Source organism: Phyllosticta capitalensis, assembly GCF_038381095.1.
Source record: "Phyllosticta capitalensis strain CBS 128856 chromosome Unknown BKA78scaffold_12, whole genome shotgun sequence".
Classification (NCBI taxonomy): Eukaryota; Fungi; Ascomycota; class Dothideomycetes; order Botryosphaeriales; family Phyllostictaceae; genus Phyllosticta; species Phyllosticta capitalensis.
In genome coordinates, this window is record NW_027117450.1 from 1,180,826 (window position 1) to 1,208,750 (window position 27,925).

At 54.1% G+C, this 27,925-nt stretch overlaps 11 protein-coding genes across 11 annotated transcripts; 8 read left to right on the plus strand and 3 right to left on the minus strand.

Annotated features, from left to right (window-relative positions):
- Positions 1-259: 259 nt before the first annotated feature.
- BKA78DRAFT_357256 (chaperonin 10-like protein) lies at positions 260-1,505 on the plus strand (the record flags this gene model as incomplete). The annotated part of the gene is made up of 5 exons (XM_066892188.1): positions 260-392; positions 436-678; positions 721-1,215; positions 1,260-1,293; positions 1,337-1,505. 5 exons carry the CDS (start codon positions 260-262, stop codon positions 1,503-1,505), a joined length of 1,074 nt encoding a protein of 357 aa, XP_066739347.1.
- A 461-nt stretch (positions 1,506-1,966) lies between these two features.
- Positions 1,967-4,137, plus strand: BKA78DRAFT_339096 (sugar transporter; the record flags this gene model as incomplete). Its single annotated transcript, XM_066890277.1, has 10 exons — positions 1,967-2,024; positions 2,074-2,149; positions 2,192-2,237; positions 2,283-2,793; positions 2,837-3,101; positions 3,195-3,490; positions 3,533-3,627; positions 3,670-3,739; positions 3,787-3,889; positions 3,963-4,137. The coding sequence occupies 10 exons, from the start codon at positions 1,967-1,969 to the stop codon at positions 4,000-4,002; spliced, it is 1,560 nt and encodes a 519-aa protein (XP_066739348.1). The 3' UTR covers positions 4,003-4,137.
- Positions 4,138-4,156: 19 nt separating this feature from the next.
- On the plus strand, positions 4,157-6,777 carry BKA78DRAFT_274456 (fungal-specific transcription factor domain-containing protein). Its single transcript, XM_066885552.1, has 5 exons — positions 4,157-4,236; positions 4,283-4,374; positions 4,418-4,761; positions 4,806-5,461; positions 5,505-6,777. Exons 1-5 carry the CDS (start codon positions 4,177-4,179, stop codon positions 6,291-6,293), a joined length of 1,941 nt encoding a protein of 646 aa, XP_066739349.1. The 5' UTR covers positions 4,157-4,176; the 3' UTR covers positions 6,294-6,777.
- Positions 6,778-6,780: 3 nt separating this feature from the next.
- BKA78DRAFT_357258 (uncharacterized protein) lies at positions 6,781-8,456 on the plus strand (the record flags this gene model as incomplete). The annotated part of the gene is made up of 4 exons (XM_066892189.1): positions 6,781-7,010; positions 7,066-7,533; positions 7,576-7,885; positions 7,929-8,456. 4 exons carry the CDS (start codon positions 6,781-6,783, stop codon positions 8,454-8,456), a joined length of 1,536 nt encoding a protein of 511 aa, XP_066739350.1.
- Positions 8,457-10,207: 1,751 nt separating this feature from the next.
- Positions 10,208-10,492, plus strand: BKA78DRAFT_327186 (uncharacterized protein; the record flags this gene model as incomplete). Its single annotated transcript, XM_066889493.1, has 1 exon — positions 10,208-10,492. A coding segment is annotated over one exon (285 nt), but the record flags the coding sequence as incomplete, so codon positions are not given.
- Positions 10,493-10,746: 254 nt separating this feature from the next.
- BKA78DRAFT_55520 (uncharacterized protein) lies at positions 10,747-12,887 on the plus strand. Its single transcript, XM_066893365.1, has 2 exons — positions 10,747-12,401; positions 12,453-12,887. The coding sequence occupies exons 1-2, from the start codon at positions 10,893-10,895 to the stop codon at positions 12,684-12,686; spliced, it is 1,743 nt and encodes a 580-aa protein (XP_066739352.1). The 5' UTR covers positions 10,747-10,892; the 3' UTR covers positions 12,687-12,887.
- Positions 12,888-13,984: 1,097 nt separating this feature from the next.
- BKA78DRAFT_327188 (uncharacterized protein) lies at positions 13,985-15,044 on the minus strand. The gene has a single exon (XM_066889494.1). The coding sequence runs from the start codon at positions 14,661-14,663 to the stop codon at positions 14,052-14,054; it is 612 nt and encodes a 203-aa protein (XP_066739353.1). The 5' UTR covers positions 14,664-15,044; the 3' UTR covers positions 13,985-14,051.
- A 1,533-nt stretch (positions 15,045-16,577) lies between these two features.
- On the minus strand, positions 16,578-17,754 carry BKA78DRAFT_357262 (uncharacterized protein; the record flags this gene model as incomplete). The annotated part of the gene is made up of 3 exons (XM_066892190.1): positions 16,578-17,293; positions 17,354-17,604; positions 17,651-17,754. The coding sequence occupies 3 exons, from the start codon at positions 17,752-17,754 to the stop codon at positions 16,578-16,580; spliced, it is 1,071 nt and encodes a 356-aa protein (XP_066739354.1).
- A 2,233-nt stretch (positions 17,755-19,987) lies between these two features.
- On the plus strand, positions 19,988-20,576 carry BKA78DRAFT_300110 (uncharacterized protein; the record flags this gene model as incomplete). The annotated part of the gene is made up of 3 exons (XM_066887150.1): positions 19,988-20,027; positions 20,088-20,144; positions 20,194-20,576. The coding sequence occupies 3 exons, from the start codon at positions 19,988-19,990 to the stop codon at positions 20,574-20,576; spliced, it is 480 nt and encodes a 159-aa protein (XP_066739355.1).
- Positions 20,577-22,919: 2,343 nt separating this feature from the next.
- Positions 22,920-24,017, plus strand: BKA78DRAFT_357264 (uncharacterized protein; the record flags this gene model as incomplete). Its single annotated transcript, XM_066892191.1, has 2 exons — positions 22,920-23,029; positions 23,081-24,017. The coding sequence occupies 2 exons, from the start codon at positions 22,920-22,922 to the stop codon at positions 24,015-24,017; spliced, it is 1,047 nt and encodes a 348-aa protein (XP_066739356.1).
- A 1,391-nt stretch (positions 24,018-25,408) lies between these two features.
- Positions 25,409-26,202, minus strand: BKA78DRAFT_357265 (uncharacterized protein; the record flags this gene model as incomplete). Its single annotated transcript, XM_066892192.1, has 2 exons — positions 25,409-26,042; positions 26,090-26,202. 2 exons carry the CDS (start codon positions 26,200-26,202, stop codon positions 25,409-25,411), a joined length of 747 nt encoding a protein of 248 aa, XP_066739357.1.
- Between the last annotated feature and the right edge of the window lie 1,723 nt (positions 26,203-27,925).

The window sequence follows — 27,925 nt, forward strand, 5'->3', positions numbered from 1 at the left end:
GTTTACAGCAAGGTTGTGTGGAGGCAAGACGCGGTTCGGTCCTCTGTGCTCCGGCAGCGACCCCGCTACTTGTGGAACGCGGATTGCTGGCCCCCGAAGACCCCACCACGGCAGGGGAGCTTCTTGTTGTTGCGGGAGCTCCAAAGCTTCCAAGTACATGTAGCTTGACGTCCGCAGATGTCGTGTTGTGGGAGGACTGCACTTAAACCGCGAATCTGCTCTTGCTGCTTCCTCCCGACACTCCCTGTCAACCGTCAAAATGGCCCAACAAAATGGAGACGCGTTCGAAATTCCCAAGACGATGAAGGCGATTCGCTACAACAAAGTGCAAGACTGGGCTTTGGTTGATTTGCCAGTCCCAGAGCCCAAGGCACACGAAGTTTTGGTCAAGCGTGAGTGCAAAGTTGCTGCCAGAGCGATTTCTGACGAGATCAGTCAAATCGTGCGGAATCTGCGGGACCGACTTGGAAATCCACAATGGAAATTTCGATTCTCGCATGCCCGTCGTCACCGGGCACGAGTCCTCGGGTCTCGTCGTCAAGATTGGAAGCGACGTTCAAGGATTCAAGATTGGTGACAAGGTGACGGCCGACAACTCGGAGCTCTGCGGCCACTGTCACTACTGCCGCCAGGGCAAGCCGCTGTACTGCGAGAATTTCCTGGCCCACGGTGTCCATCGTAAGTCGACCATCCTATGGTGGAGCTTTGCTGACTTGGCAGTCAATGGTGGATTTGCCGAGTTTTGCGCCTACCCAGCGGAGAAGCTGTTCCATTTTGAAAAACTGTCGTGGGAAGAGGCCGCCATGTTCGAAGCCGCATCTTGTGCCGTCCACGGATTGGACCGTATCCGACCGGACCCTGGAGTCTCCATTCTCGTCATGGGCGCCGGTGCAACTGGACTCTGCCTGGCTCAATTGTTGAAGCAAAACGGCGGAGCTCATCTCATTTTGGCATCGAACGAGGGGCCCAAACTGGATTTGGCAAAGAAGCTCAACGTTGCCGACGAATACATTCCCCTGCGCCGCGGAAACGAGGTGGAGCAAGCCGCGCAGTGGACCGACTTGAAGAACAAGTACCCGTATGGATTTGACATTGTTGTTGAAGCTACCGGTGTTCACAAGCTTCTTGAAACGGCCTTTGACCTCGTCACTCGTGGAGGAAAGCTGGTCTACTACGGCGTTTATCCCAAGGATGCCGTGGTAAAGGTGGCGCCGAGTAAGTCTGTCTGGTCAGCGAGATGTACAAAACTAATAAGCCAGGCCGCGTTTTCGGTGACGAAATTACCATTATTGGGTAAGTTGTTTCCTGCTTCATTGATCGCTGCTGACGGTTGAAGATCATTTTCGGAAATGTTCTGTCTGCCCAGAGCAGTTCATTACTTGGAGACGCGAAAGGTGGATGTGCGTGGAATTGTTACTCATACCTTCAAATTGGAGCAGTTTGGAGAGGCCTTGGATGCGGTCAGGAACAAGACGTGCATCAAAGCGGCCATTGTGTACGATTGATCGGCCGGTAGATTGATAGACAGATTGGAATACAGCTCGTCGCCATAATCTTGGAATGTCAACGTGAATGCGAATACGTGTCGTTCAGGGGCTATGCCAGAGAGACTCAAGACCGCGTGACAGCCCTCGGACTGAGGAGTCCGCAAAGCTGTCAACAACGGACGTCAGATTTCCGGTGGAAGCATCCGAACCTTGTGTTGGAAAAAGGTGATGGTAGAAGCATTCTCTACCCCAGATTTCGACGTTCAACCCCGCAACTCGGAAACGTGCAAATGGACCAACCCTGGCGGCTTGTGGCTGGGATGAGCCAATCAAGAATGCCGACTGCGGAGCATATCCCTGCGCGGCTGGTTCTTGATCGTGTGCACGAGTCGCCGCGGATTTCGACTGGAATCAAGGCCGGGTGTCTATAAAGCGTGTCACGGCGACTTTCGATATTCGGTCGACAACGCTCAGCAATCATGGTTTCAGCATCTACCGTCGTCACGGGTGACAATGACATTTCGTACGGTCCAGCAGGTTCGTAAAAGACGTGCAATGGAGGACGAGGAGTACTAACACATTGCAGGATACAAAGGTCTCCTGGCCCAGAAATATGTCTTGGGCATGGCCTGTTTTGCCAGTATCGGCGGGCTTCTCTTTGGGTAGGAAATACCTCTGCTTGGTTCTCCCTCTGACGACAACAGATATGACCAAGGCGTCATCTCAGGAGTGTTGGTGATGAACAACTTTGTAAGTCGAAGTGGGTCGCATTAAAGAAGACGCTGACCTCTGCAGGGCAAGAAATTCCCGGACCTGGCCAACGACCCAACTCTTCAAGGCTGGATGGTCTCTGTCCTCACCCTGGGCGCCATGGTGGGCGCATTCATCAATGGTCCGACTGCGGATAAGTTTTCCCGCCGGTGGTCGCTCCTCTTTGCCAACATTGTCTTTCTCGTGGGATCCATCATTCAAGCCGCCGCCCAGACGACGGCGGAAATCTTTGTTGGCAGATTCATCGCGGGTATCTCCATCGGAATGCTGTCCATGGGCGTGCCATTGTACCTCGGAGAGCTTGCTCCGCCAAACATTCGAGGAAGTCTCGTCGCCCTGCAACAGCTTGCCATCACCATTGGAATCATGGTCGCTTTTTGGCTCGACTATGGCACCCAGTACATTGGAGGGACCGGTGACGGACAGCATGCCGTTGCTTGGAGACTGCCGCTTGCTCTCCAATGCCTGCCTTCTCTTGTCATGGTGGTTGCCATATTCTTCCTGCCATATTCTCCACGTTGGCTTGTGAACCAAGGCGAGTCAAGATCCCTGTCTGCGACCATGTGCTGACTTGACAGGCCGCAACGACGAAGCGTTCGAGACGTTGTGCAGGCTGCGCCGCGTTGGCCCAGAGGACCATCGAGTAGCTGCCGAGTTGATGGAGATCAAGGTCGCGGCCACGTTTGACAAGGAAAACCTCGCGGTACGCTTTCCGGGAGTCACCTCACCGGTCCAGCTGGCGGTCAAGCAGTACGTCGAGCTGTTTGTCGTTCGCCATTTGAACAGGCGCTTAATCATCGCGTGTCTGCTCCAAATCATTCAGCAATTCACCGGCATTAGTAAGTATCATCGCCGAGGAAAGAGCTCTGGCTAATTTGTAGATGCCATCATCTAGTATGTCGCCAGCGCCAACACGTGCTGTACTGACTTTTGCAGCTATGCACCCACGATTTTCAAAGACATTGGCCTTTCCGGCAACTCCGTGAGCCTCCTTGCAACGGGGGTTGTCGGAGTAATCAACTTCTTCTCCACGATCCCTGCCATCATGTACCTCGACCGATGGGGCCGTCGCGCAGTCCTGCTTGTCGGAGGAGTCGGCATGAGCGTCGCCCAGCTCATTGTTGGAACCATGTACGCCGTGTATCAACACAAGTGGGAAAGCAATCGCGCGGCGGGATGGGCAACTGCCGTCTTCGTCTGGGTGTACATTTCCAACTTTGCCTTTAGCATTGGTAGGTGCCGTCCCGAGAATAGTGCCAAGCTGACGGGAAAAGGATGCGTGAATTGGATCATGCCGTCGGAGATGTTCCCGCCTGGAGTGCGCTCCAAGGCTGTTGGCGTCGCCATTTCGACCAATTGGTTGTCAAATGTGAGTACCACACCAGATGGTCGAGATGATGCTAATTATTAGTTTATCGTGGCGCTCATCACTCCGCGCATGCTGAGGTCCATCAAGTTTGGCACGTTTTACTTTTTCCTTGGTAAGCTGGCGCTTCCAATGCGATCCAGACTCGAGCTAATGTTGAAGTGTTTTGCGTGATATTGATCGTTTGGGTTTGGTTTTTCGTGCCCGAAACAAAGGGGCGGCGGATTGAGGAGATGGACGACATTTTTGGCGGCAACCAGGGCGAGTCTGACATTCGCATGATGGAGGATATTCGAACGAGGCTGGAAAGAGGGGATTCACTTGTAGTCGACGTCGAGGACAAGACGGGGACTGTGTACAGGGAGGAGGCGTAGGTAGTTTGTGTTGTTGACATGAGTCGAGAGATCCGGGGAAAAGGCCCGAAGCTGCTGTGTCATGGATGATGCTGCCGTCGCGCCGCGTTTGTTCCCCACACTTTTTCATCACCACCATCACCGTCCAACTTCACCTCATGCTCCCGACCGCGGAACCCTCACATGTCTTTTGTTTTTCATGCAACAGCCTCCTCTCGCCAGGCAGTCTTGTGGAAGGTGTTATGGAAAGAAGATCAAGGTCCGCGCCAGCTTGCTCTCGCACACGTGATTTCTAATCTTTGCAGTGTTCGCGGGAGCTCCCCATTTGCACCCCATGTCGTCGCAGCGGGCAGACGTGCTCGTATGAAAAGAGACAGAGGACTCCGTTGACCCGCAAGTGAGCTTGCCGATTGTCGTGCCGTGCGCGTGCTGACCAGTAGATATCTGACCGAGGTCGAGAATCAGCTTGCAGAGGCGAGGGCTCTGGTCCAGCAGTACGCGTCTGCGTCGGGGAGTGCAAATGGAAGCGTCGAGCCTGAAGCGGTTCGACGCGACACGGTCGTTCAAGATGGGCCTTCGCCTCTGTCCTCCCCGCTGGATCGCGAGCAATCGGCGCAGTGCTCCAACGAGCCCGTCCGCCGCCGCACCATTCCTGTGTCTCTCGAACAAACTCCCGCTTCGTCATCTGGAAATTTGGAATGGGATGAGCGACTTTTGTCGAGAAAGAGCTTGCGGCGGGCAGATGGCATGGCCAATCTACCAGAGGAGAACGAGGGCTATTTGGGTGGGCAATCTTCTCCTCCTGTTGCTCCACAGCTAATTACTTAGGCATCGCATCCGGGACCAACTTTCTCCACCTGACCGAGTTGAGCCAGCTGGCCCATCCATCAAATGGAGACAGCAGAGCCTCTCCAGCTCCGCCGACACTGCAGATGCCGCTACCCTCACAACTCGACCAATATCTCGACGACTACTTTGCCTTGTATCATCCTTCATATCCAATCATCCACGAGCCAACCTTTCGCGCAGAGTACATGGAAGTGGTTCCGCGCCCCTCCGACAGCCTGTGGCACGTCTTGCTCTACGTGGTTTCTGCACTCGGAGCCTGCAGCTCAGGCAATGCGCCGCTTGGGACGCATGTAACTCTTTTCGAATTTGCCAAAAGCAGACTCACAATCGACATTCTCGAAACGGGAAACATGCTTCTCGTCCAAATCCTGGCGCTCATGGCAAACTATGTCCAGAAAGCCAACAAGCCCAATTCTGGATACAATTATCTGGGCCTCGCCAAACGAATGGCCGTCGGCATCGGCCTCCACCGCGAATATCCAGAATGGTCAGTCAAGCCGTGGCAGGTCGAAATGCGGAGAAGGGTGTGGTGGTGTTTGATTATTTTTGACATTGGAGCGTCCATTACCTTTTCGCGGCCCATCGAACTCCCAAACGGCGTCAACATTGGTCTTCCGCGGAACTTTAGAGATTCTGTGAGTACGCCCGTCTCTCCTCATGCTCGATCTGACCAGATAGGACCTCACCAAAGCGACCAACACCTTTCCCGCAGAAGCCCCCGAAACTACGGTCTACACCAACATCCACCACCAGGCCACCTTTGACTTTGCAATCCAAAACATTTACACGGTCCTCATGACTGGCATCTGGCCGAATCCGGACACGACGATCAAAATGGACGACGAGTGGATCGGCCAATGGCTCGCAAGTCTGCCGCCGTACTTTCGAGAAGACGCCCTGCAAGCGCCCAAGTTCCGCCTCGCCCACGCCATCCTGCGCTGGCGCTACCGCAACTTTCGCATCATCATTTACCGGCCGTTTCTGGTGCGGCGCATCGTGCAGAGTCGACGCCGGAGCGACCACGAATCCGACGACGCATACAACGATCCGGCCATCACGGCGGCCATCAAACGCTGCCACCATGCCGCACGAGAAACAATCGACCTCATCTCCGAGTTTTGGAACGAGCAGCGCAAGAGTGCCATGGCGTGCTGGTACGGCATTTTCTTCCTGTTCCAGGCGGTCCTCGTGCCGCTGATTGCGCTGCGCAACGAGCCCGACTCAGAACACGCCGACGACTGGGGCCAACAGGTGCAAAAGGCTGTTGCGGTGTTGGAAGACATGGCGCAGATGAATTCGACGGCATCGCGGTGTTTACGCGTCATCCAGACGGAGGCCAGCCCGCAGACGCAGCTCAACCACTTCAACTCGCTGCTGTGGCCGTACGATGCCGCAAATCTCGATGAAGGCGGGGCGCCCGTCGAGTATTTCAACCAGATGCCTGGATTCCCTTGGGACTTGACATAGCGCGACGATTGGGCGGAGACCTGGCATTTTGGGTAGATCTTTCAAGGCGACCTAACAGACGACTGTTTCTCCAAGCATGACAGCAAGGCCGAGACGGACAAGCAGCGGTCGGGTTTTGCGTTCAAGATAGGGTTTGGCTCTCCACCCGTCCCGGTCCCGAGACCAGCAAACTGCCGAGTCAATGCCGTCACGACGAGACGACGCAGCAAAGCAGGCTCGACGGAAGAGAGTGCGGCGGCCTTTGATAATGCTTTGTGAGGCGGGGCATCTTTCCCAAGACCAATGACAAGGCCAAGCCGGTAGCGCCGGAAGTCCCAAACAACGGCCTGCGGGAGCGCATCTCCATCTACTTGCAACCTTGTTTTTGGACTACAAAGCTTAGCAGTCCTTATATCTAGACTTGATATTTTGTGCCCGATACGCTGGCAATGGATGTAAATAGTCGGAAAAGTACGTTGAATGAGATGCTGCTTCTACCGTGTTCAAAATGAAGGCTCTTGAGCTTGCGGTTCCCCTTTTGCTCGCGAAATCGCGTGGTGCCACCATTGAAATCCCACGGAGCGTGCCCAACAATGCGTCCGAAATCTTGGATAGATCATACCTCGGGCTGGCCATTGAAGGGCGCGATTTCACAAACTACACGGGGAGTTCTTCTGCGCCGAATCGCTTCTCCGTCAACATGTTTTCGACCTTTTTCAACATCACCGGCGCGACGACGTACATTCGTCTAGGAGGAACGACGACGTAAGGAAGATTGCTTGACCGAGAACAGAGGTAACAGAGGCAGCGACAACTTTTACTACGACCCCAATCAAGCCGAAGCGATTACGACGGTGCAGCCCGAACTCGCCAACAACGAGCGCAGCGAGCGCCGCCTGCACGCGCCCTTTACCATTGGCAAAGCGTGGCTGGACGGGCTGCGGGTGCTCCCCAACGTCAAGTGGGACTTTCAAATCCCGCTCGCGCGCGCCAACCTGTCCAACGCGGTGCTCTTTTGCAGAGACAGCCTCGCGGCCATGGGCGACGCCTTCAACTCGTTCGAGTTTGGCAACGAGCCCGACTTGTACAACGCCACGGGCCCGGCCGAGGGCGTCAACGACCGCCCCGACTCGTATGGACCGAAAGACTATGTGCAGGAGTATAACGAGTGGACGGCGGCGATTGCGGGGAACCTGTCGCTGAGCGGGCCGCAGTTTCAGGCGCTTGCGCTGTCGAATTTCGCGGCGGATCCGTGGAGCGAGTGAGTAGGACGGTCTGTCGATGGGATGAGCTGACGTGTCAGGGAAACTGCTTTCAACGCCGGGTTGGCAAAGGAGAAGACAAAGACGGTCTCGGAACACTACTACCAGTCGCGATCCGGGCGGAGCTTGCAAGGGACGTTGATGAACCATCGCGAGACGGTAACGCAGTCAGACCGGCGGTTCAAAGACCGGATCCAGTACATGAAGAGGGCGCATCCCGACATTCCCTTTGTGATTGGCGAGGCGGCGGCGAGTTTGGGAAACAACTCTGGCATTCCCGACTACGACTTGGCCGCCAGCTTGGGCACCGCGCTGTGGACCATTGACTGGATTCTGTACACAATGACTCTGGTGTGTTCTCCGTCTCCACTTTTGAAATATCCTGACGACGCAGGGTGCGAAACGGGTCAACATGCAGCTGGGAACCCGCTTTGCCTTTTCGCCATGGCAGCCGATTGAGGCCACGATCGGAGGACGCTTGCGGCCGGCGCAGACACTGGGTAGCTTTTATGGAAACGTGTTTGTCGCAGAGTTGATTGGGCGGGAAAAGGATTTGCAGGTGGCGGAATTCGGGTCTGGAGATCAGGACGTGGTCGGGTACGGCGCATACAACTCGGGCGTCTTGTCCAAGGTGGCTCTCGTCGACCTCCAATTGTGGCGGCGGTCCTTCATGACGCCTCGGCCAAACGTCACGGTGACGTTGACGGGTTTGGATGCGCAGCGGGTGAGGGTGGAAAAGCTGACAGGGCCGGACGGAGGGGCGCAAGCAGAGGAAATCAGCTGGGCTGGTAAGCAGTGGACGGCGCAGAGCGAGGGCTTGCCAGTGGTTGTTGGAGGCGGATCGGAGAGTGTCGAGGTTAGAGGAGGGTCGGTGGATGTCTTGATTCAGGCGTCGGAAGCGCTGCTGTTGTCACTTTTGTAGATCGTTGTTGCCCCGGTGACCCCGCATTGGAGCGAGGCGCTCAATGTGGCACAGCACTTGATCGAAAAACCACGTCGCCACAACACCAAGTCATCCATTGCACCATGCTTGGGCGCAGTTTTGCTCCCTCGTTCGGGAGGGTCAGGAAAAGGGCACGCGACCCTTTGCTTGCGCCTTTGCGAGAGCAAAACCTGGGCCCTTGGATGCTCTCCGAAGAATTGCTCAATGCATATTATCAGCACTACGGGTCCATCATCAGGTCCAAAGTCAAAAGAGCGCCAGATTCACTCGGGATTCTCTCTGAGATCCGAAAAGTCGAATCTGCTCACAACGAACCCTTGTTCAAAACAATCCCCGACTTTACCCAAGCCAAGAACGTCTGGTTCTTGTCAAAGGAACGATTGTACTCGCCCAAGCAAGCCATTTCCTCCGGTCGCGTTGTCCTGGGAGATTATGACCTTCAATCCCTTCAATACAAGGAAGAAGTCAAACGGAGAGAAGGAATCCGGCAATTGACATTCCCCGAGAAAGAACTCGACGCTTATTATGAGTACTACGGGTCAATCATTAGAGACAAGCCCCCCGAGAAAACGATTCCTGCAATGGTGGAAGCAACCGAGAGGGCGAGAGAAAACGCCATACTCAAATATGTTCCCATTGCAGTGCAAGCTAGACGTGTCGCGTACCTTGCCCGCGAAGGGTTGCGCTCGCTCCAGCAAGCCATCTCCTCTGGTCGCGTCAAAATAAAAGAGCTGCAGACGTTTCGAACACCGGACGAAAAAGCAGCCGCGCCTTCGGTGGTCAAAAAGGACCCCCATCTTCGAGAGTGGTGGAACGAGACTCTGGGCGAAGAGCAGGTGGAGCAAAAGTTGGCCGAAATGCAAAACTGGCTGTACAACCACGAGACGGTCAAGAAGTTTGTCATTACCAGACCAGAAAAGTTTTGGATGCAAAAGGAACACTGGACGTCGGACGAGGCCTACCCGCGGCGTGCCGAGTATTACATCTTTACGCAAGCCCTGGAAATCCTCACCGACTGCATCTACGACTTTTTCAATCAACACATGCCAGTCTATCTCATCAGAGAGGAGATTGAGAGCCCCCAAGACAAACCGCTCGTCAGCTGGCTCGAACTCTTGCGCGAGCAGTTGAGCACGGGAGATCTCCAGATAAAACATGTTCAAGGCAGCCTCAGCGACTTTCAGGAACTTTCCATACAGGTTCGGGACATGCGGAACATGGTTCAGCACAAGAAGGTGGGCCGAGGAGGCCGCAGCACATGGAAAGAGCTCGCAGAGAGGATGATGTCGGCCGTCGAGTTTGCAAAATTGCTTGGAGACGAGCGTCGAGTCGACCAATTGCAGGGATTGCTGGATGAATTGAAAGAGGGCCCGCAACTCATCAACTTTCTCAAAGAGCGCCACACCAATCTTCGGAGGCAGGAGGTCGAAATGGGTGTTTTTGAAAGGTTTCTCATCGTGCTGCTGCAAGACTTTCGTGAGAAAAGGGTCAAGTTTCAAGACGACATCTATAAGATACGGATTCAGAGCAAAAACGATTTTAGTGTTGACATACGAGAGCGGGCGTTGGAGATTCGCAACTCTGGCTCAAAGCCCGAGAAGTATTTGCCAGTCGAGACACACTGGAGCCAGCCCAAGGTGGTGACAGGCCTGGAAGAGGCTTCGAAGAAGGACGAGTCGAAGAGCACTCTAGAGACGAAGCCGAGGGAGTCAGAGGTAGAAAAGGACGAGTCGAAAGAGTCAGGGATAGAAAAGGACGAGTCGAAGGAGGATAAGGTCGAGACGATGCCGAAAGAGTCAGGGATAGAAAAGGACGAGTCGAAGGAGGACAAGGTCGAGACGGCGCCAGTCAAAAAGCTGCAAGCCTACTACGTGATGGAGGAGGATGATTCATTGTTGGAACCCGACGAGCAAAAAGGCCCTGGCGTCGACGCTACAAAAGAAAAGCCAAACGATGAGGACCTGGACTTTGCGCAGGACACAATGGACGGGAGCATTGGCACCAGGCTGTTTTAGTATCATGTAGGAATGTCAAAATTATCAACACCACACAGTGGGTGACGAAAGAAATTGCTAATCCGGGAATCTCTATCACCAAGTTAAAATACGTAGAGATGTGGAGTTCTCAAGCGCTTAATACATTCAATATAGAGAGAATTTTTTTCTTGATAGGTAGTCACAGGGAGCATTCAAGCGCTTACGTCTGAAGGTGGTGCGACGACTTGAAGCTAGGCCTGGATTAAATTTCTTTCCTCACCTACTGTGACCATGACTTGATGTTTACATCCCCATTGTGACGTTGCCCTGGTGACGACCCTGCAGGGCCTGCGGCAAAAGTCCGGAAGCAAGCACATTGACGGCGCTGTGGCGCTGCCAAAATCGTTGCTGTCCTTCTTCAACTCCACTGCGCCCAACCATGTCCCGCGTCGGCATTCCACGCCCTGTCCCGGTTGTCAAATATTTCAAGTCGGCGGGTATCGACAAGACCCCATACCCCTTGACTTCGCGTCCCGTCACCAAGTCACAGTTGGAATTGATATACCGCGCCTACAACCCAATTCTCCAAGCAAACCGCTCCGACTCCCGTTTTAGAGATGACGAGTCATTGGATTGGTGGATATCCCGTCTGAAAGCCGAGCACAAGGTCCCAGAAGATGAATCAATGCCTGCACCCCGGCTGAGAGACCTGATCCGTCACCTGGCTCGCAACAATCTCAGAACCTTTTTCGAAGCTTTCAACAGCAAAACTATCCAAATTCTTTCAGAATATCCAGTCAATCTTGACGACGAGAATGGGGGCCTACCACAAGATGTCAGGCCCCACCACAGCGCTCGGGAGTTCTATGAAGAGCGGCTGTCGAGCGAAAAGGTTGACGCGCTCATCTCGGCCATCTCGCGCAAGCTGTGGTCACTCCCCGAAGTCAAACAGCTCCTCGAATGCACGCCGCACAACGGCTGGCAGCTGTCGGACCACTGGGATGCCAGCAAGTATTACCCTTTGCAGGCGTCCAACTTCATCTTCGACCGCGCCATGCGAATCCTGTCCGACATTTGCTACGACTTTATGAAGAAGTGGTTTCCTAATTGGCTCAAGACTCGACAAGTCGAGTACTCCGAGTCGTTTGAGCTGCCAATATGGCTGACGAAGATTTACGAAGTGGTCGCGCTAGGGCGGGTTCCGCAACACGCGCTCAAGAAGGGCTATTCCGTCCCGGACGCGCGAAACGTCATGACGATGGTCAGAGACCTGCGGAATCGCCGCGTGCACACCCAACGCCAGACGCCTGATGAGCTAATCAAAAATTTCGAGTGCGCCATCGAGTTTGCAGACATGTGCCAGGACCACGCCCGTTTAGTACAGCTGAAGAAGCTGCATGAAGTGCTCAAGCAAGGCCCGGCGTTTTTGGACTTTTTGTCGGAGCGCCAGGCGGCGGGACTGAAGAAGGAGGCGGACCTCGCGGCCAAAACAAAGGTCTTGGCCTTGTTGGTTCATCACGGGATCGCGGAAAGGGAAAAGGTCGAGCTGGAAAACATGGATCAGAGGGTCGGCTTGAAGAGGCAATTCAGCATCGAGAAGACGGAAAGCCTTTTGGGGTATCTTCCTGAGTCTGTCGTCGGGCGGGACAAAGAGAGCAAGGAGGGAGAGGAAGCGACTCCTTTCTTGCACCTCCAACCGCAAAGAAAATTTGGAGAAATTCGATTTCGGCCGGCGCAGCATGAAAATGCAAAAAGGGAATCCATGACATCCCAAGGCTTTACGTCTGCCAAAAAAGAGTATGGAAACGCACCGAATCGCCCGGAGAGTGCAGCGGCGGAGCCTGAGAGTTATGCCCTTGAGAAGAAGCGACTCAGGTTAGAGAAGAGGGAAGCCAAGAGGCTGCACCACAAGAAGGACGACGAAAAGAGAGAGCGGCGGCGAGCTCGAGTAAGTAAACTCCTCCAATTCCACCGGTGTGAGATTGCTGACGCCATTCAGGAGGAAGAAGCGGCGGGTGCGAGCACGACTGGTAGCCCCGAGAAGGCGTCGGAGGCGTTCACCACAGCGTCGGATATGGACTTGAGCTTTGCTGCTTCAAGCGAGGATACCCCACGGCGGTTTAGCTTTGAGAATTTGGAGTACAATTTGGAGGACGACGAAGAAATGATGAGGCAGATCGAGTCGAATGGTGCAGATGATTCGTATCTCGAATCCGACTTGCCGCCTCGATGAGTAAGTACATGCTGGATGTGGAGATCTGTGCAGAGGCCCTAGGGTTTGTTGGGACTTTGTCATGATCTTTCCACGCCGCGTCTGAATCCGGCGGTTTGGGAATGGATGAATAGAGGATCTGCTGTCCCAAAGGGAAGAAAGGCTTGGTGAAAGCGCAATTGTGTGCAGGGGGAAGGCGTGCATGTTGACAGGACCTGTGACAGATAGAATCGGCGACGCGAAAGGAAGTTCAACTCCAAGGCGTTGTCGGGATGCTCGAATGCTCCCTGCATGCGCACATCTTGACTTTATGGTCCGAACACCAGCTTTTTGCAAAGCGAATTTCGTGCGAAATCTTGGAAACGACATTTGTTGCAGCCTCCGCTTTGTGGTTGTGCCGGTGTCTTCGATGCGGGTTTCGAAATGATTGTGCGCAGTGTCGCTTGGGGCGAAGTCGCTGGCCGCCGCGGTTGGAGCTGCTGCATGAGCTGCGGACGAGGGAAGTGCGAGGCTTTCGGGTCCTCCGACTTTGAGCTTGATGCTGCTGTGGAGTATCATGATACAGCGGGCAGCTCAGGGGCTGGATTGGTCTGCGACAGGGAGAGGTTCTGCGATTTGGCGAGTGGCTCCGAGATCAAGCATCCTGACGAAGTGGTCAGCAACTTTGAATTCGAGAAGATTGTAGGCAAAGTAAGCCGCTCCAGGATTGTGTGTACCTAAGACGTGATGAGTGAAGACCGACGCAAGTGTCTGCGAGGACTGGATGCGACGATGCGACGATGGCGGAGATGCGAATAATTAATGTTGATGGGGAGAGGATAGAACACAGAGGGAAGCGCTGGGTGCACGGTCAGGCAGGTAGGTTCGAGCGGAGGTGGAGGTGGAGGTGGAAACGGTGGAAGGTGCGTGAAGTTGGTGGTGTTTCTGCGCCACCCACCGCCCAACTCCAAACACCAAACATCATCTTTACGGTATTGCTGCACCACGCCAATTTTCGTCAATTGCACTGACATTAGCACAGATGCCTCCGGAGTCATCGTCTGAAGGTGAAAAACCTTCGGCCAGTGAGTGTTCCTTCGAGAAGCGATCGTGTTTCCTCTCCTGACAGACTTCCAGATACGCCTGGGCCTGGCCAGCCCCAACGCCAACGTGAGCATTCGCCAACTTTTCCGATGCGATCACTCATTCTTTGACAGAACCAGCAACTGCGGCTCGGCGCCAGACACTGGGGAGGTTGAAGAGCCAGAAGAGGGCGAGGCAGCGACTTCGACGCTGGAATCGGCCCCGGCCTGCAGCCAACGGCCAACCGCGCTGCATAACTTCGAAGACCCGAGCCGAGGTAATAAGTGGGCTACCGCTCTTGCTGACAGTTTTTACTTGTGCTCCCTAGAAGTTTGGGAACACGAGCACGAAAAGAGGGCAGCCCTGGAGGGAGCCGACAGCTTCCAGTTTATCTCGTCGTCGTCGGTAGTCCTGGCGTCCATTCCCGGCCAAATCCTCCGCGAGATTGTTGGCGGAAACATCGCCAAAGCCGCAAACTCGCCCGACAGTGAAGTTGGGGAGATTACGAGGTTTTACAAGAGTAGTTGTGACCCGGGTCCAAACAACCTTGGACGACCAGGTATTTACGTCCTCGCCCTTGTCGATCAGAACGGAGATGCACCTACGCCGGCAGACCTGACCAAAATTGCTCGCATGATGGGAGTCAGGCCTTTGGGGATCAACGAGATCGACAAAGAATCCGAGGTCCTTCAGCAGACAAATGTAGCCAGATGGAGGGGCTCGAGCTACCGGGACAAGGGGCGAACATTTCTGGCTACGGAGGCGAAATTGAAGGAGCCAGAGCCAGGGGATGAAGCAAGTGTTCAAGATTTCGTCAAAAACGTACTCGAAAATATGGCGGAAATCACGAACCAGGACACCCCACTCGGTAGACCGATACAGTATTTCGGATACGTGGGAAATCCTACCTCTCGGATCGATCAGCACCTGGATCATGTCAGGTCAAGCTGTGTGATGAGCCTGGCAGAATCGGTCGCCTTCAATTTATGGATGAGCGGCGAAATCGACCACGAATGCATGCTGCAGGGGTTTGCGATCTGCTTTCTTTCCGATGCAGGTGACGCAGGTGTTGCCGAGATTGTCCTCAGTTGCATCGGAGATGGCTACACAGAAAGTGGCTGGGGATTTGCGTACACCGGTGCTGGAGAGATCGACGAGAATTCCAACAGCCTCGAAGACGGTCATTGGGTCGACTTCAGTGACTGGGTGGAGAAAAATACACCCATGGTCATGAACCTGGAGGCGGAGCAGCAGCGGCTTGTCGAGAAAGACGAAGCGTACAAACGAGCGGAAAAGGTCGAGTGGTACATCGAGAACAAGGAAACGATTCGAAGAAATCTCTCGGAAGCCCTGGAACGATACCAAAAGACTCGCGACAAATGGCAAGATGCTATGCTCAAGTCCGCTGCGGAGAAGAAGGAACAATTGAAGAAAATCGTCGACAAGAGAATGGAAGAGTGGAAGGCCGATCTCGAGAAAAGGGTGGAAGATGCCAGAGCGGGGTTCGATTGGGAGGGATTTGAGGGACTTGATGTGGACAGCGAGGACGATGAGGACGCGAAGAAATATTTGGAGAAGGGTGAGAATTGAAAACAGAGATCAAAGGTCCAAAGTGGAGGTGACCATTGAAAAGACGTGGCTACTCCAAAAGTGGAGGTGTCTATTGAAAGGACTCGGCTACTCAAAAGTGGAGAAGTCCATGGAAAGGACTCGGTTACTCAAAAGCGGTGATCTCCATTGAAAGGAGTCAGCTGATTCAAAAGTAGCGAGCGGTGTCCGTTGAAGGAGTGGTCCACACAAAGTAGTGAAGTCCATTCAAGGAGAGGTATGCAACAAAAGAAGTAGACTCCGTTTGAAGGGGCTGTCATGAATGGGAGATTCCGGCGAGTAAATCACACATTGCACAACTCACGTGGTTTTCTTTCTACTGCTGACTTCCGCGATCCATGATCCACGGAGTCTTGATAACAAAGGTCGCCGCATACATGCATGTAGCTACGATTGCTCCCTGTGACTTTACGCAAACAGATCAGTAGATAGAGTCCGGTATCACGGTGCTCAGGGGCTCGATTGATCCTTGGATGTAAACCCTTTTTGCTCGTAAATTCTCTATCACTCTATGACTGCTCCAACGCGCTCCTTGGCCTCCTCGTGCCAGCCACGTTAACCAATCGCCGACTGGCATCTAGCACCTCCGGAACACCCAGGCGATGTGCGGCCGGTGGTCTGTTTTCCGGCGGATCTGATTGACAATTTGGAGCTCAATTTCGCCTGTGCGCAATGGCCGCGCTTTGCGTGCAGATGGTTGTCAGGTCGGGAGCTGCTGAAGGATGTGAGAAGACGATGCACGAGGGTGCCTTGGGCGGGAATCGACGACGGCTTGTCCTACATGGCTCGCAGAGGACAATTGACTCGTCTGCAGATATGGAGTGGCAAACATGCATGGATCACCGAATCACGAACATGAAGACAATGCGAGATGCAAAATGCAGAATTCACCTGTCAAGAAGATTTCATTTGTAGCAGATTTAAAAGCTCCTCAAGAGTAGACCACTCACCACTCGTTCCAGGGACGACTCTTTCCAAGAGCTCTCCCTTTTCAGACACCACTCCTTTCAGAGACGACTATTTTGAAAGAGCTCTCTCTGTTTAGACACCACTTCTCTGAGAGACGCCTCTCTCAATGGAGCTCTCTCTTTTCAGACGCCACTCCTTCCAGGGACGACTCTTTTAAAGGGCTCTCCCTTTTCAGACACCACTCCTTTCAGAGACGACTCTTTTGAAAGAGCTCTCTCTGTTCAGACACCACTTCGTTCAACGTCCACTCTTTTCAGACACCACCACTTCTCATCACTCTTCGCCGTCGCTGTCGCTCTCTACTTTCACCATCGTGTCAGTCACATTCTCCTCGTCCATATCATCGTCGAGTCTCTGCCGCTCCGTCCGCATGTCGGGCTGCATGCCCGTCATGCCCGTATCGCCACCTATATGGGCGGCCGATGCAGTGGACCAGGCCGGGGGCTGGTTGTTGTTGTTGTTGTTGTTGTTGTTGTTGTTGTTGTTGTTGTTGTTGTTGTTGTTGTTGTTGTTGTTGTTGTTGTTGTTGTTGTTGTTGTTGTGGGAGCCTCCGCGATTGTCGAACCCCCCTCGTCCACGGTATGCCGGAGCTCCTCGTCCTCTGGGAAACGGTGCTCCTCGTCCTCTGGAAAAGTGACCTCCCCGTCCGCCGTAACCCGGGGCTCGTCTTCCAAACCCACGAAAGTATTGACCCCCTCGGCCAGGGTTGACCGGAGCGCCTCCGCGAGCACTGGCCGGAGCGCCTCCACGAGGGTTTACGTTGGCGCCTCCGCGAGCGTTGCTCTGTGGGGTGGTCGGGGCTGGCTGCTGAGCAAGCCCGGGGTTGGCCTGGGCTCCTTGCTGGGGACGCCCGAAGTTGGAATTGGCACCAGGGTACGCAGACGGACCATTCATGCCAGGGCCCACAAGTTGCAAAGCAAAGTCCAAGAGCTGAGGCATGATCTGGCCGACCAACTGCATACGCTGGTCCAATTGAGCCGGCGGCACACCTAGATTGGTGTGTGGGGCAATGTCAGTTGGTGCCGTCACCAAAGCCGACGAGAACTTACCCGCCGCTGCATCAGCAAAAGTCCTTTGCAGGCCGTTGCTCACGTTCTGCGCGAGCTTCGCACTCCCTGCTCTTTTGTCGGACGGCTTGGTGACGCGACCATTCTTCGCGTAAAATCTCCGGTGCGCCTGTGGACATCTCTGTCCCACGTGGCCATCCGTTCCGCAAATGTGACATGTCATGGTGCATGCTGTCCAATGATGGCAATAATGCCTTGGACCAGCGCAACGCAGACATTTGTCGTCGAAAAACCTGAGATGGTCAGCGGATCGTCACGAAGGCGAGTGTTTTCACATACTGCTTCTTCCGTTCCTTCGGTATGTAGTGGCCATTGGGCGGGCCATCGCCAGGGCGTTTGGGGGGTGGCGGACCGCCGCCAGGGTGAGCTGCTGCGTCGGCCATTGTGTGTTGTTGGTGGAGGAAGAAGAAGAAGAGGAAGAAGAAAGAAGCAGGAAGAGCAGGAAGATTTCCCGGGCTAGTGCGCGGCTAACGGTAGCTGGGACAAACATGGAAACGCCGAGACGCGCACAATCCGGGCAGGCAGGCACCGGAGCGGAGGTTCCGTGAGCTTGGTGTTGTCGTAGGTAATGTGTCCGTCACGACTTTTACCAATCTCAAACCTCGCGCGCCTCTTGACCATCAATCAGATTTGAGTTGAGTGACGATGAGAGACTCGAATTAAAGAGAGAAAAAGAAAAAGCAAAAAATGATTCCGTCGCTGAGAATCGAACTCAGGTCTCTGGACAGTGATCAAGCTGAAGCCAGTACCGTGGTGCAGAAACCGCGTTCACTGCAACGGCCACCACCTTAGGTGATGTTATCCTCCACGGTTGGTCTATCAGTAATTCGTCCAGCGTGCTAAACCACTGCACCACGACAGATTTTTAATGATTTGACACTCGCCGAACGGAAATATATCTGCGGAGGTGAGATCATTGGGGTTCGGCGCTGCGGAAGCGACACTGGAAGATCGGACGCCGGCAGTGACACGCCTGCGCCTTCCCAATCACCTACTGCGCCTGGGACAAGACTCAGACCTTCGACCGCCAGGGCGCCTGACCCCATGATTTCTTGCAGTTCCTCAACTCTGCAAGGCCAATCTGCTTTGAGCGCATGCACCGCCATCGACCACTTCGAATAGCATCACAGTTGCCTTGCATTCCACTGCCATCGCACCATTCGAGTCCGCGCCTGTCAGCCGCTCAACAAAATCACCACTCAGTGCCTACATCGAAGCGGCGGCCAGGATTCATCGGCGAACGAAGAATGGGGCGGCGCCAGAAGCCGGAAACCCATCCGGCAAGCACTCCTGCATACTGTTGTCCGGACCGCTGTACGTTTCTGCAAAGTCATTGAGCCTCCAGCGCAGTAACTGACCTTTCGCAGGGTCTACATGCCTCCGATCCAAGCCACATGAAGCCGGAACACTGCCGCCAGAATCGGCACTTCGATCGCATTCCCCAATCCATCATGCCTCCTCCTCGAGCCACTTGGAATAAGGACACGAGAATATCTTCGCAGCGCTCGGATTGTGCGCTTCTTCGGCTGACACATGCAGCACCTGGCACAGGCCGTAGACGCGAGAATTACGCTCAAAGACGCGATGTGCACATACTGGAGTGGTTTCGAGCTGTATGAGAGGAGCAAGTTTTGGACATCGAGAAGTGACAACGAGGAAAATGGCGCTGGAATACAAGACGTACAAGTACAGCAGCGCTTCATCTTGGTACGGCGCCCCCTTTGCTTTGCAGTGGCGCTAGGAATCAACGAAAGCGGGCACCGAACCGATTCGTCATAGTGCGGCAACGAGCCAGGACAGCAAGGCCGAGAACGCTGCGGTGGTGGCAGGGAGGAAATCTTATTGGACAAGAAAAACTGCTGGGCGGAAAAGATGCGGGAAGTGTGGCGCATCGTCTTTTTGTGCCAATACTCGACGGTGTTGGAGGGCAGAAGAGGGCCAGGACATTGAAAGAACCATCCGTTGGACGATGATGTTGTTCCCGCGCATCGGCAGACGCAGACCTTCACCTCCGCGTCTCGATCGTTCGGGCAGACGGCAGATTCGACCACGCCGCTCCAATGGCAAGAGTCCATGAACGTATCCACAGTCCGTTGTCTTCTTCTCAAAATTTCCCCTTTCTTGGGCAGCTTTTGGCAGCCTGGTGAATGTAAAAGCATTGCCCATCTCTTCTGCTGCAGACCAACTTCCAGTCATCTGCAAGTATCTTTCGAGGAAAGGGACACCTTGGAGAAGATTTCTTGGGGGCAGGATGAGGAGGCAGACGTGGTGAGTGTCAGTTTGGAAATGAAACACGTGAACATAGGGAGTGATCAAACACCTTGCCCCCCAAAGACTTAGACGTTTGAGCTTTTGAAAAGAGAGGTCTAGGGAGCATTCAAGCACCCCGCGTCGCCTTGAGTTCGCCATTTTTTGTCGACACCTTGTGATGAAGCTTCGTGCGCGGGTACTGCGGTTTTCAGGCAGGTGAGAACTGGCAAGTACCTTAGATTGCGGCGGGCTATGGTACACCTGCGGTGTTTGGTCGACTTTTTACCAACACCAAACAACATCTTCGCCACTTTGAAGGTACCAGCACCAAACGTCAGCTTTGACGAGCTTTGACTTACATTTGATATGCAGATGTCTTCTGCATCTGATGGAAACCCTCCGGCCAGTGAGTACCTCTCAAAGCGTGTCGCGCCGCTTGGTGAGCGCCTACTGACGAGTGTTTGAGACAACCAAAACACGAGGACTCGCCACCCTCAAAGCGACTATGCCGACGCCGAGCTCCGTAAGTGCTGTTCAATCCCCTATCTTACTTCTCTTCTGCTAACAAACAGTAGAGCGCAAATACGAACTCATGAACGACACTGCCAGAGGCTGGGGTGTCGAACTCCCAGAGCTGCCGAGCTTGCGCATGCCCGCCGATCCTGAGCAACGCAAGGTGTGGATCGCAGCGAGAGATGAGAGGCGCCGCGCCTACTGCCAGGTCCGGGAGATTGCCGCGGCTGCGTATGCCGAGAGGGACGCCAGGAAGAAAGCGAAGGCCTCTCAAGCGTCTTCGGCCGCGCCAGCTGGCTCGACGTCCCAGGAGTCTCCCGCCACCTCCGCCCGCACAGGTTCTGGTGACGAAGATGCAAAGGATGAGGCTCGTTCGAAATCCGGTGGCGCTGGCGGTGCTCATGCCCGTGATGATCGCGGCGCACAGGAAGAGCAAGGATAGAGGGACAGGGAAGAGGATGGGGACGCGGGTCCCACCACAAACAGGTCCAAAAGGGCGAAGGCGGGAAGTTTCTTTTCATGGCGGAAATGGAATGGAGGCGTGGTGGATAAGGAGTCTAATCAATTGATCCCGGGGCTTTCGATCTCTTTGCCGCGTGACCGTCGTTGATTTCGAAGCCAGTTTGAAGAACCGAACAACAAAGCAAGAAGAAACAAAGGTGTAAAGATCATTGCATCCTCTTGTCGGATGCGGTCCATTTGAAAAGTTGACTTGTCCGCATACCATCGGAGTTATTGTTTCAAAAGACAGGCGCACCCGTCGAGTGCCTTGCTCACTGTCTTTGATCGGTACAGAGCGGACAGGCTGGCCAGGTGTGACAGGTACTTCAAGATCCACCTGCACGCAAAGAGCCGCTGTTGCGTACGGGTGAAATGGAACTTCAAACTGGCAACTTCAGCAAATAAATCAAGGAAGGTACTGACTGGAGATGAGTGCTACTGCAGGTGCGACTTTATGTTTTGATTCCGCAGAGGTACTTTCATCAAAATCTGTCGTGGTGCAGTGGTTTAGCACACTGGACGAATTACCGATAGCACTGTGGGACTGTCAAGTGCACGAGGATTTGCTCTGCAGAAGACACGAGCCCGCACGTGGACTGGGTTCAACACAGTCCAGAGACCCGAGTTCGATTCTCGGCGACGGAAATCCTTTTGTCTTTTCCTCTTTTGGTGGAAGAAGGGCTCAAGTTGCGCAGACATCTTTTTGGGGTGTTGTTTCGACAGTAATCAAAAAGCCGACCGCGGAGGCAAACAGAATTTCAATCTCAAAAAGCGTGCGTCTAGGGAGCATTCAAGCTCCCCAAATACTTGAGACAACAGCATACCAAAAACAGTTTGTAAAATCACAGGGAGTAGTCGTTGTTCTGTGTGCGACGACTTTGGTCACCGGGGCTCAGCACATGTTGATGAGGTAGCTTGTCTTCCTGTACGCGCGCGCGACGTGACCTGACCGGACAGAAAAGGAGGCCAAAGACCCAGAGCCGCAGGAGGAACGAGGACGCTGCAAACCGCGTGCGTCTCCCGCGTAGAAGCGAGTAGATCCGCATAAACTTCTTCATTGTCAGTGTTGTGCTCCAGAACTGCCCTGATTGACAAGTGCTGCAAATCGACTCCCTTGCCCTAACCAGTGCATCGTTTCGCCGGCCGGGGCAATGGCTGTTTAAGGACTGTTACACGTAGCCCACCGAGTCGACTGAAGAGGAGGTTTGTGGTCTGTTTGTTTCGCATGTCAGAATGGGCCGAGGGGTAGGCCGAGCTGTTGACAGGCGTTGGCGGAGCAACACGAGCGGCTCAACGGTCCGTGGGACCGACGCACAACTCAAATTCAACGTACTCTCGTCCGGCACTTCTCCAGTAAACCGTCCCCGGTTGTGGTGTCGACCTTCTTGCGGTTGCTCTGCCTTCATCCTGATAGTTGGAGCTTTGTCGCTTGTTTTTCCAGGCATGTACGGGATCGAGCTGGATCGAGGGCAGATAGGCGTTACAATGGTCGCGCGAGCCTGGCGGAGATGATTGCTTTGCAGAACCGGCCGGCCTTTGTCTCCGCGCTTCCTCTTCGATATTCTTCTGCCGTTGTAACTTCCTTCTCCTGCCCCGCCTTTTGTAATTGGTGTTGAGGCTGATGACAACGGGTGTCGACCAGGATCGATGGCGAGGGGAGGAAGAGCGAGGATCGCTGTGCGTAGCAGACGACCATCTGGTTGGAATGTCACGAGCTCTTTTTCTTTCCAGAAGCGGGATAGCAATGGTGTGTGCCTGTGTCGGATGTCAGCTCAGATTTTGACGATGGCCGTGGGACATGGAGTCAGACCTGCTCAGAGTTGGACAGAAGCGATGGTATGGGGTGAGGAGAAGAGGGTGCTGCGGCGGAAAGGAGCAAGACTGGGAAGGTGGTGGAGGATGCGCGGATAACAAGGCGTTGAGCGGACCCGGACTCTGAAAGTGGAGGAGGTAGATGTCAGAGGGATTGTCTTGTAGTCGCTTGGCTCGTCGGGAGGGTGTGAGCAAACGGCTGATTCTCCCGACATCTTCTCAGACCTCTCCAGAATCGCTCCCGAAATCTTTGCTATTGCTGTTTGCATCGTGGTAGTTGCCTTTCGTAACTGTCTTTGATGGCGATTTGAGCCAGTGCAGGCCGGGTCTGGATGGCGGAGTGGGTGGCTTCCATGGCAGAGTCGAAAATGTCGTGTCGTCCAAATCGGGCTAAGCGCGTTTGCAGCGAGTATGCGCTCTTTCGCATCGCCGACCCTAACCAAATCCTCACCACACCACTCGCAAACACAAGATGAATGCGACCACGTCTTCCTCGCGTGGCGACAAGCCGCCCCGCAAACCGCCTCCCGAAAATGGGCCAAAGGGCCATTATGTCGACCAAGACGTTGTCCAGGGAAGGAGGTGAGCTCGGTGTTCCGCCTTTCTTCATGAATCATCTACTGAGTATTACAGACGCTTTTTCGACGGCAAGTGCCTTCGCTGCCGTGACGAAGAGCACGGAAAGTCGTGGAAAGACTGCGACAGGGAGTGCCAGTTCTGTCACGGATACGGCCACGTCGGCGAGCATTGCCCCGATGCGCCTCCCAAGTTTTACGCTAAAAACGGGCGTAAAAGTGACAAAAGGGTATGGAGGCAGGGCGGAGGTGACGAAGAAATGCAGGCCGCTGACACGCAGCTGCGATATCCTGAACCTTGCCACGGTCTCGAGCAGCCGCAGCACCAGCCTCAAACGCGGGACGCCCAACAGCAGCCGCGAGACGCCCGGCGCCCAACACGAGACGTTGGTACGCAGACCACCTTCGACCAGCCGCGATTCTATGCGGAAAGCCGGAGCGCTTACGAACAGCCACAACACTACGTGGAAAGCCGGAGCCCGTCCCACCAGCCGCAGTACTACGTGGAAAACTGGAGCCCGTACCAGCAGCCGCGGTACTACGTGGAGAGTCAAGGCGGGAACCACCGGCCGCGATACGAGTTCATTCCTGTGCAGAGAGACCACGAGCAGCGGCAGGAATACATTGAAAGGCGGGAGACTTATCAGCAGCCGCCACAATACATTGAAAGACTGGAGGGTTATGAGCAGCTGCCACGGTACATTGAGAGACGGGACCCTTATGAGCAGCCTCGTCGCTACGTTGAGAGACGGGAGATTTATGAGCAGCCGCCACAGTACATTCAAAAGTGGGACGTACATGAGCAGCCTAGGCGTGGATACATTGAAAGTCGGAACATCTTTGGGCAACCAGGTGGGTATGTCGAGCACCGGGCTGCCTCCATGCGGCCGGGCGATTCCATTCAAAGGCGAGAGGAACAAGGAAAAAGGAAGAGGGAGAAGGAAGACGAATTGGATTCCGACGGGAGGTCCAAGAGAACAAAGGAGGAGAAGTGATTTGATTCTGACGAGAAGTCCATGGGGGGCAAAGGAGAAGAAGCTCTTGTGATGGAATACATTCAAAGAGCAGTGAATCACGAAGTGGATTCTGACATGAAGTCGAAGAGAGGAAAGAAAGACAAGCAATTGGAGTCCAATGAGAAGTCCAAGAGAGCAAAGGGGAAGAATTTCTTGTGTGGTGGAATACATTCAGAGAGAGAGAGATAGAGAGAGAGAGAGAGTATCAAGGAAAAAGGAAGAGGGAAGAGGATGAAGTAAAGTCTAACGAGAAGTCCACGGAAGCGAAGAAGGATAAGCAATTGGATTCCAACGAGAAGTCCAAGATCGTAAAAAGGAGAAGTTCTTTGATGATGACGGAATGAATCTTGACAGACCAGTGGCTCAATGACCTGATCCTGCCTTTGCACTGTTTGATTGTGATATTCGAGGAGATGGGCGGAGGTTGGAGGTCGGAGGGCTGCTGCTTGGGCGTTGAACTCTTCGTAGATGCTGGCAGGTTTTGACGAGGCGGCTGTTTTTCCTGAACGCGAGGAGAGAAGAGAGGGCAAGGAATCCGGACCGAATCGGAACCACGGGAACGGTAAAGAGTCAAGGAGGTCCAGGAATCGCGCCAAAACATGCGAGGGAGGAAGGAAACACTCGAACGAGGACTGGTAGTGTATGCTGACCGACGGGAAAACAGACATTCACGAACGTCTTCGACACATTTCAATCATCGTATGAGGTTGGAAGCAACTGGTTCACGATTCAAAAGCAAGTCAATTCAATAGTCATGCGTCTAGGATTGCAGTTCTGTCTGAGGTACCGACTACGAGTTTCATCTTACAGGTCTTTCCGATGGGTCTTCAAAGGTAGGTCATAGCAGAGGCTGGGGAAAGGGAGCTTCGCCAGAGGGCGAGAGATAGCGTCAGCCAGTGGGCAACGAAAGAAAGCACTGCAAGAATGCAGAGAAAAGCGGAAGTGGCCAGCGGAGGCTGAGGCACCGCGAAGCGAAGGGTGTTGCAGAAGGCAACAAAAACAAAGCTCTGCAAGGATGCCGAGAGCGGCGGAAGTGGCCGGCAGAGGCTCAGGCACAGGATCTTCGCCGCAAAGCGAAGGGCGTTGCAGGGTTGCAGAAGGCAACAAAAAGAAAGCCCGACAAGTAGGCAGAGGAGAGCCGAAGGGCCAGCAGAAGCTGAGAAAAGAAATTTCGCCAGAGGGTGAAGGAAATTGTGGGCAGTGAAGAGAAGATTCGGCAAGTATGCCGACTGCCGAAGAAAGCAAGATTGGCCAGCCAGAGGGCTGAAAAAGGGAACTCTTGACCAGTGAGCAGAGGTACGACTGTACGAGGCTGTCAGTCAGCAAGTGACGAAAAGAGAAGCCCCGATGGGCAAAGGCATGCATGAGGTTTACTCGGCAAGGAGGGACAAAATGTATTCATCCTCCTCCCGCTCAAGCCGCCGAATTTCCTCAGCCCGACGTTCCTCAGCAGCAGCATCGTACGGCGGCGGCAGTAGATGTTGAATTTGCTGCTGCATTCGCTCCGTTTGCTGCATGGTCCGCTCTTCACTGCGCTGCAGTTGTAGCCGCAGGTCATGTTGAGTTTGCTGCAAGTAGAGGATGCACTGCCTGAACCGGAAGTTGTTCGAGTCAGCAGCTCTGTGGCTTTTGCGGACATCTTCGGCCAACTGTTTGTTGCGGAGACTTAGCGCTTTCAGACGTCCTTTCATGCTCTCTACCACATCTTCAACTTCTTCGAGTCGGGCAAACACGTCGGCAGGGGCTGACGGGGCAGCAGGATTACCCTCGCGGCGTTGAATCGGGTCTTGCCGTCCAGAAGGACGACCCGGGGTCTGGGTGTCGCAGTCGCGACGAGCAGTGCCTTTGCGCTCGTGGTGCTTGTACCAACACTTATCCTTTTGCTCTGGACAGTGTTGGCCGAAGTGGTCATCTCGGCCACAGATGAAGCAGGGACGACGGCACTGGTACCAGGTTCGACCGTGTACTTCGTTCCCACAGCGGAGGCATAGGCCCGTCATACACCTAATGAAATTAGAATAGCCTGGATAGTGGTACTGAGCGACACTTACTGGCCTTTCGTCCAGCGAGGACGCTCGAGATAGTGGCCTCTCGGCAGAGCTTGGCCGTAGTCGTCCAATGGTGGCTGGCCGTCACCACCATCGGTTTCTGCCTTGAAAGGCATGTCTGGGGCTCTGTGAGCGTACATCGCCATTTGGGCGATGGAGGAGGGAGAGGAGGGACAGTAGCAAGGGTGTGCTTGTATTGTGTGGCTCCTGTGGAAATGGTGTGGAGTGTGTTGTGGAGAGGAGAAAGAATTGGAAAATGCAAAACACCAGAGGGCGGGGCCGGATCAACCAAACGCCGGAGGGTGGTGATATGGTAAGGTATGTAGAGGAAGGCCATGTCGGAAGCGAACCGGCAGCTGCTGACATTGTGGGAAGGAGCAAGCACAATGCAAATTTCCCAAAAAAAAAAAAAAAGGTCAACAGTGCATTGGATATCAACAACAGGAAAGCTACAAACAACAGCCGAACCAATCACCAACCGAGCTGACTCTAATAATTCGAAGACTTCAAGAAGATCATGAGAATGCGAGGGCGGAAGAGAATTTTCCAGTGGTAGGATTGATAAATCAGACAAACGTTGGAAGACAGTACAATGATGCTTTACCAATAGCTTTTCACCTTTTTGATTGAGCAACGTGTTTCTTTCTTTTGAACCAAGACGTGTGTACACAGGGAACATTCGGACGCCTTGAAGCCCAAAGACTTGGACACTCGAGCCTTTAGAAGTACAGTTACAGGGAGCAGTCGTTCTGCGTGTTAGAGGTCGGCGTCGTATTCCTGGAAGCGCGCGACGCGACCAACCCAAACAAGAGAGGAGGCCAAGCACGCAGGTCCAGTCCAGGAGCTCTTGAGCCGCCAAGTGTAATGACCGGAAACTGGGCGTTTCTCTCCTTTGCAGACCCGCGTAATCTTCTTCGTTGTTGACGCCGTGCCCCTGCACCGCTCCAGCCGACAAATGCTAGTGCTCAAGTCGCCTGCTCGAACCAACTCGCATTTTCACTGATGTGGGATGATGATTGTTCCAGGCCCATTGTGGGGAGCTCGCCGCGTCGTCGGGAGAAGAGCTTCGTGATCTGTTCGTTTCGCGTGGACCAAGGGGCAAGCCGAGCTGTCAACAGCCGTTGGCGGAGCAACACGAGCGGCTCGACAGTCCACAGGGGTGATGCAACTCAAAATCAACGTCTCGTCATACTCGGCCACTCGAGTGGTCCATCTTTATTTGCAGAATCAGCCTTCCCGCCCGTGGGATAGAGTAGGCTATCCTCTCATGCTCATACATGTGCAACCGTGTCTCAGCTGGGCCTGTAGAGGCGTCGCAAAAGTCGCCCGAGCCTGCGGAGATGATTGCTTTGCCAACCCAGCCGCATTTGTCCCCAGGATTTGTTTACAAGACCCTCCTTCCCTCTACCTGCTTCTTTCTATTTACTTCGCCTGGAGGTTGATGCGAGGGGCGTTGGTTGAGGTTGAAATGGAGGAGGAAAAGCGTGGATCGCATTGCACAGCCGACTACCGCCAGGGTGTTTTTACGGATTGTCGCGGGAACGTTTTCTCTTTTGGAAGACAAGAATGGTATGTGCCTCTATCCTGTCAGCAGTTGAAGAATTTTATTTATCAAGGGGAGCCAGACATCGGTGATTGTCGCATTGTGTGCGAGTGACGAATTCAATTGGGCACCCTCAGTAGGGGAGAATGTAGGAACGGAGTCGGTTCTACAACCCTAGAAGTCGGTCAGTCGAGAATCGGTCAAGCGCAAAGAATGTCGAAAGATTATTCGTGCAGTCGAAGAGTAGAGGCTGGCAGTAGCGAGACGGCGACAAAGCCTGGCCAGAAGGTACTCGT

Bases quoted from the DNA above. Each gene is read 5' to 3' on its own strand.
- BKA78DRAFT_274456 (XM_066885552.1), top strand. From the start codon at position 4,177: ATGCAACAGCCTCCTCTCGCCAGGCAGTCTTGTGGAAGGTGTTATGGA. The intron at 4,237-4,282 runs GTCCGCGCCAGC...TAATCTTTGCAG, and splicing joins GTTATGGAAAGAAGATCAAG to TGTTCGCGGGAGCTCCCCAT. The intron at 5,462-5,504 runs GTGAGTACGCCC...CTGACCAGATAG, and splicing joins CGCGGAACTTTAGAGATTCT to GACCTCACCAAAGCGACCAA.
- BKA78DRAFT_327188 (XM_066889494.1), bottom strand. From the start codon at position 14,663: ATGATCCAGGTGCTGATCGATCCGAGAGGTAGGATTTCCCACGTATCC.
- BKA78DRAFT_55520 (XM_066893365.1), top strand. From the start codon at position 10,893: ATGTCCCGCGTCGGCATTCCACGCCCTGTCCCGGTTGTCAAATATTTC. The intron at 12,402-12,452 runs GTAAGTAAACTC...GACGCCATTCAG, and splicing joins GAGAGCGGCGGCGAGCTCGA to GAGGAAGAAGCGGCGGGTGC.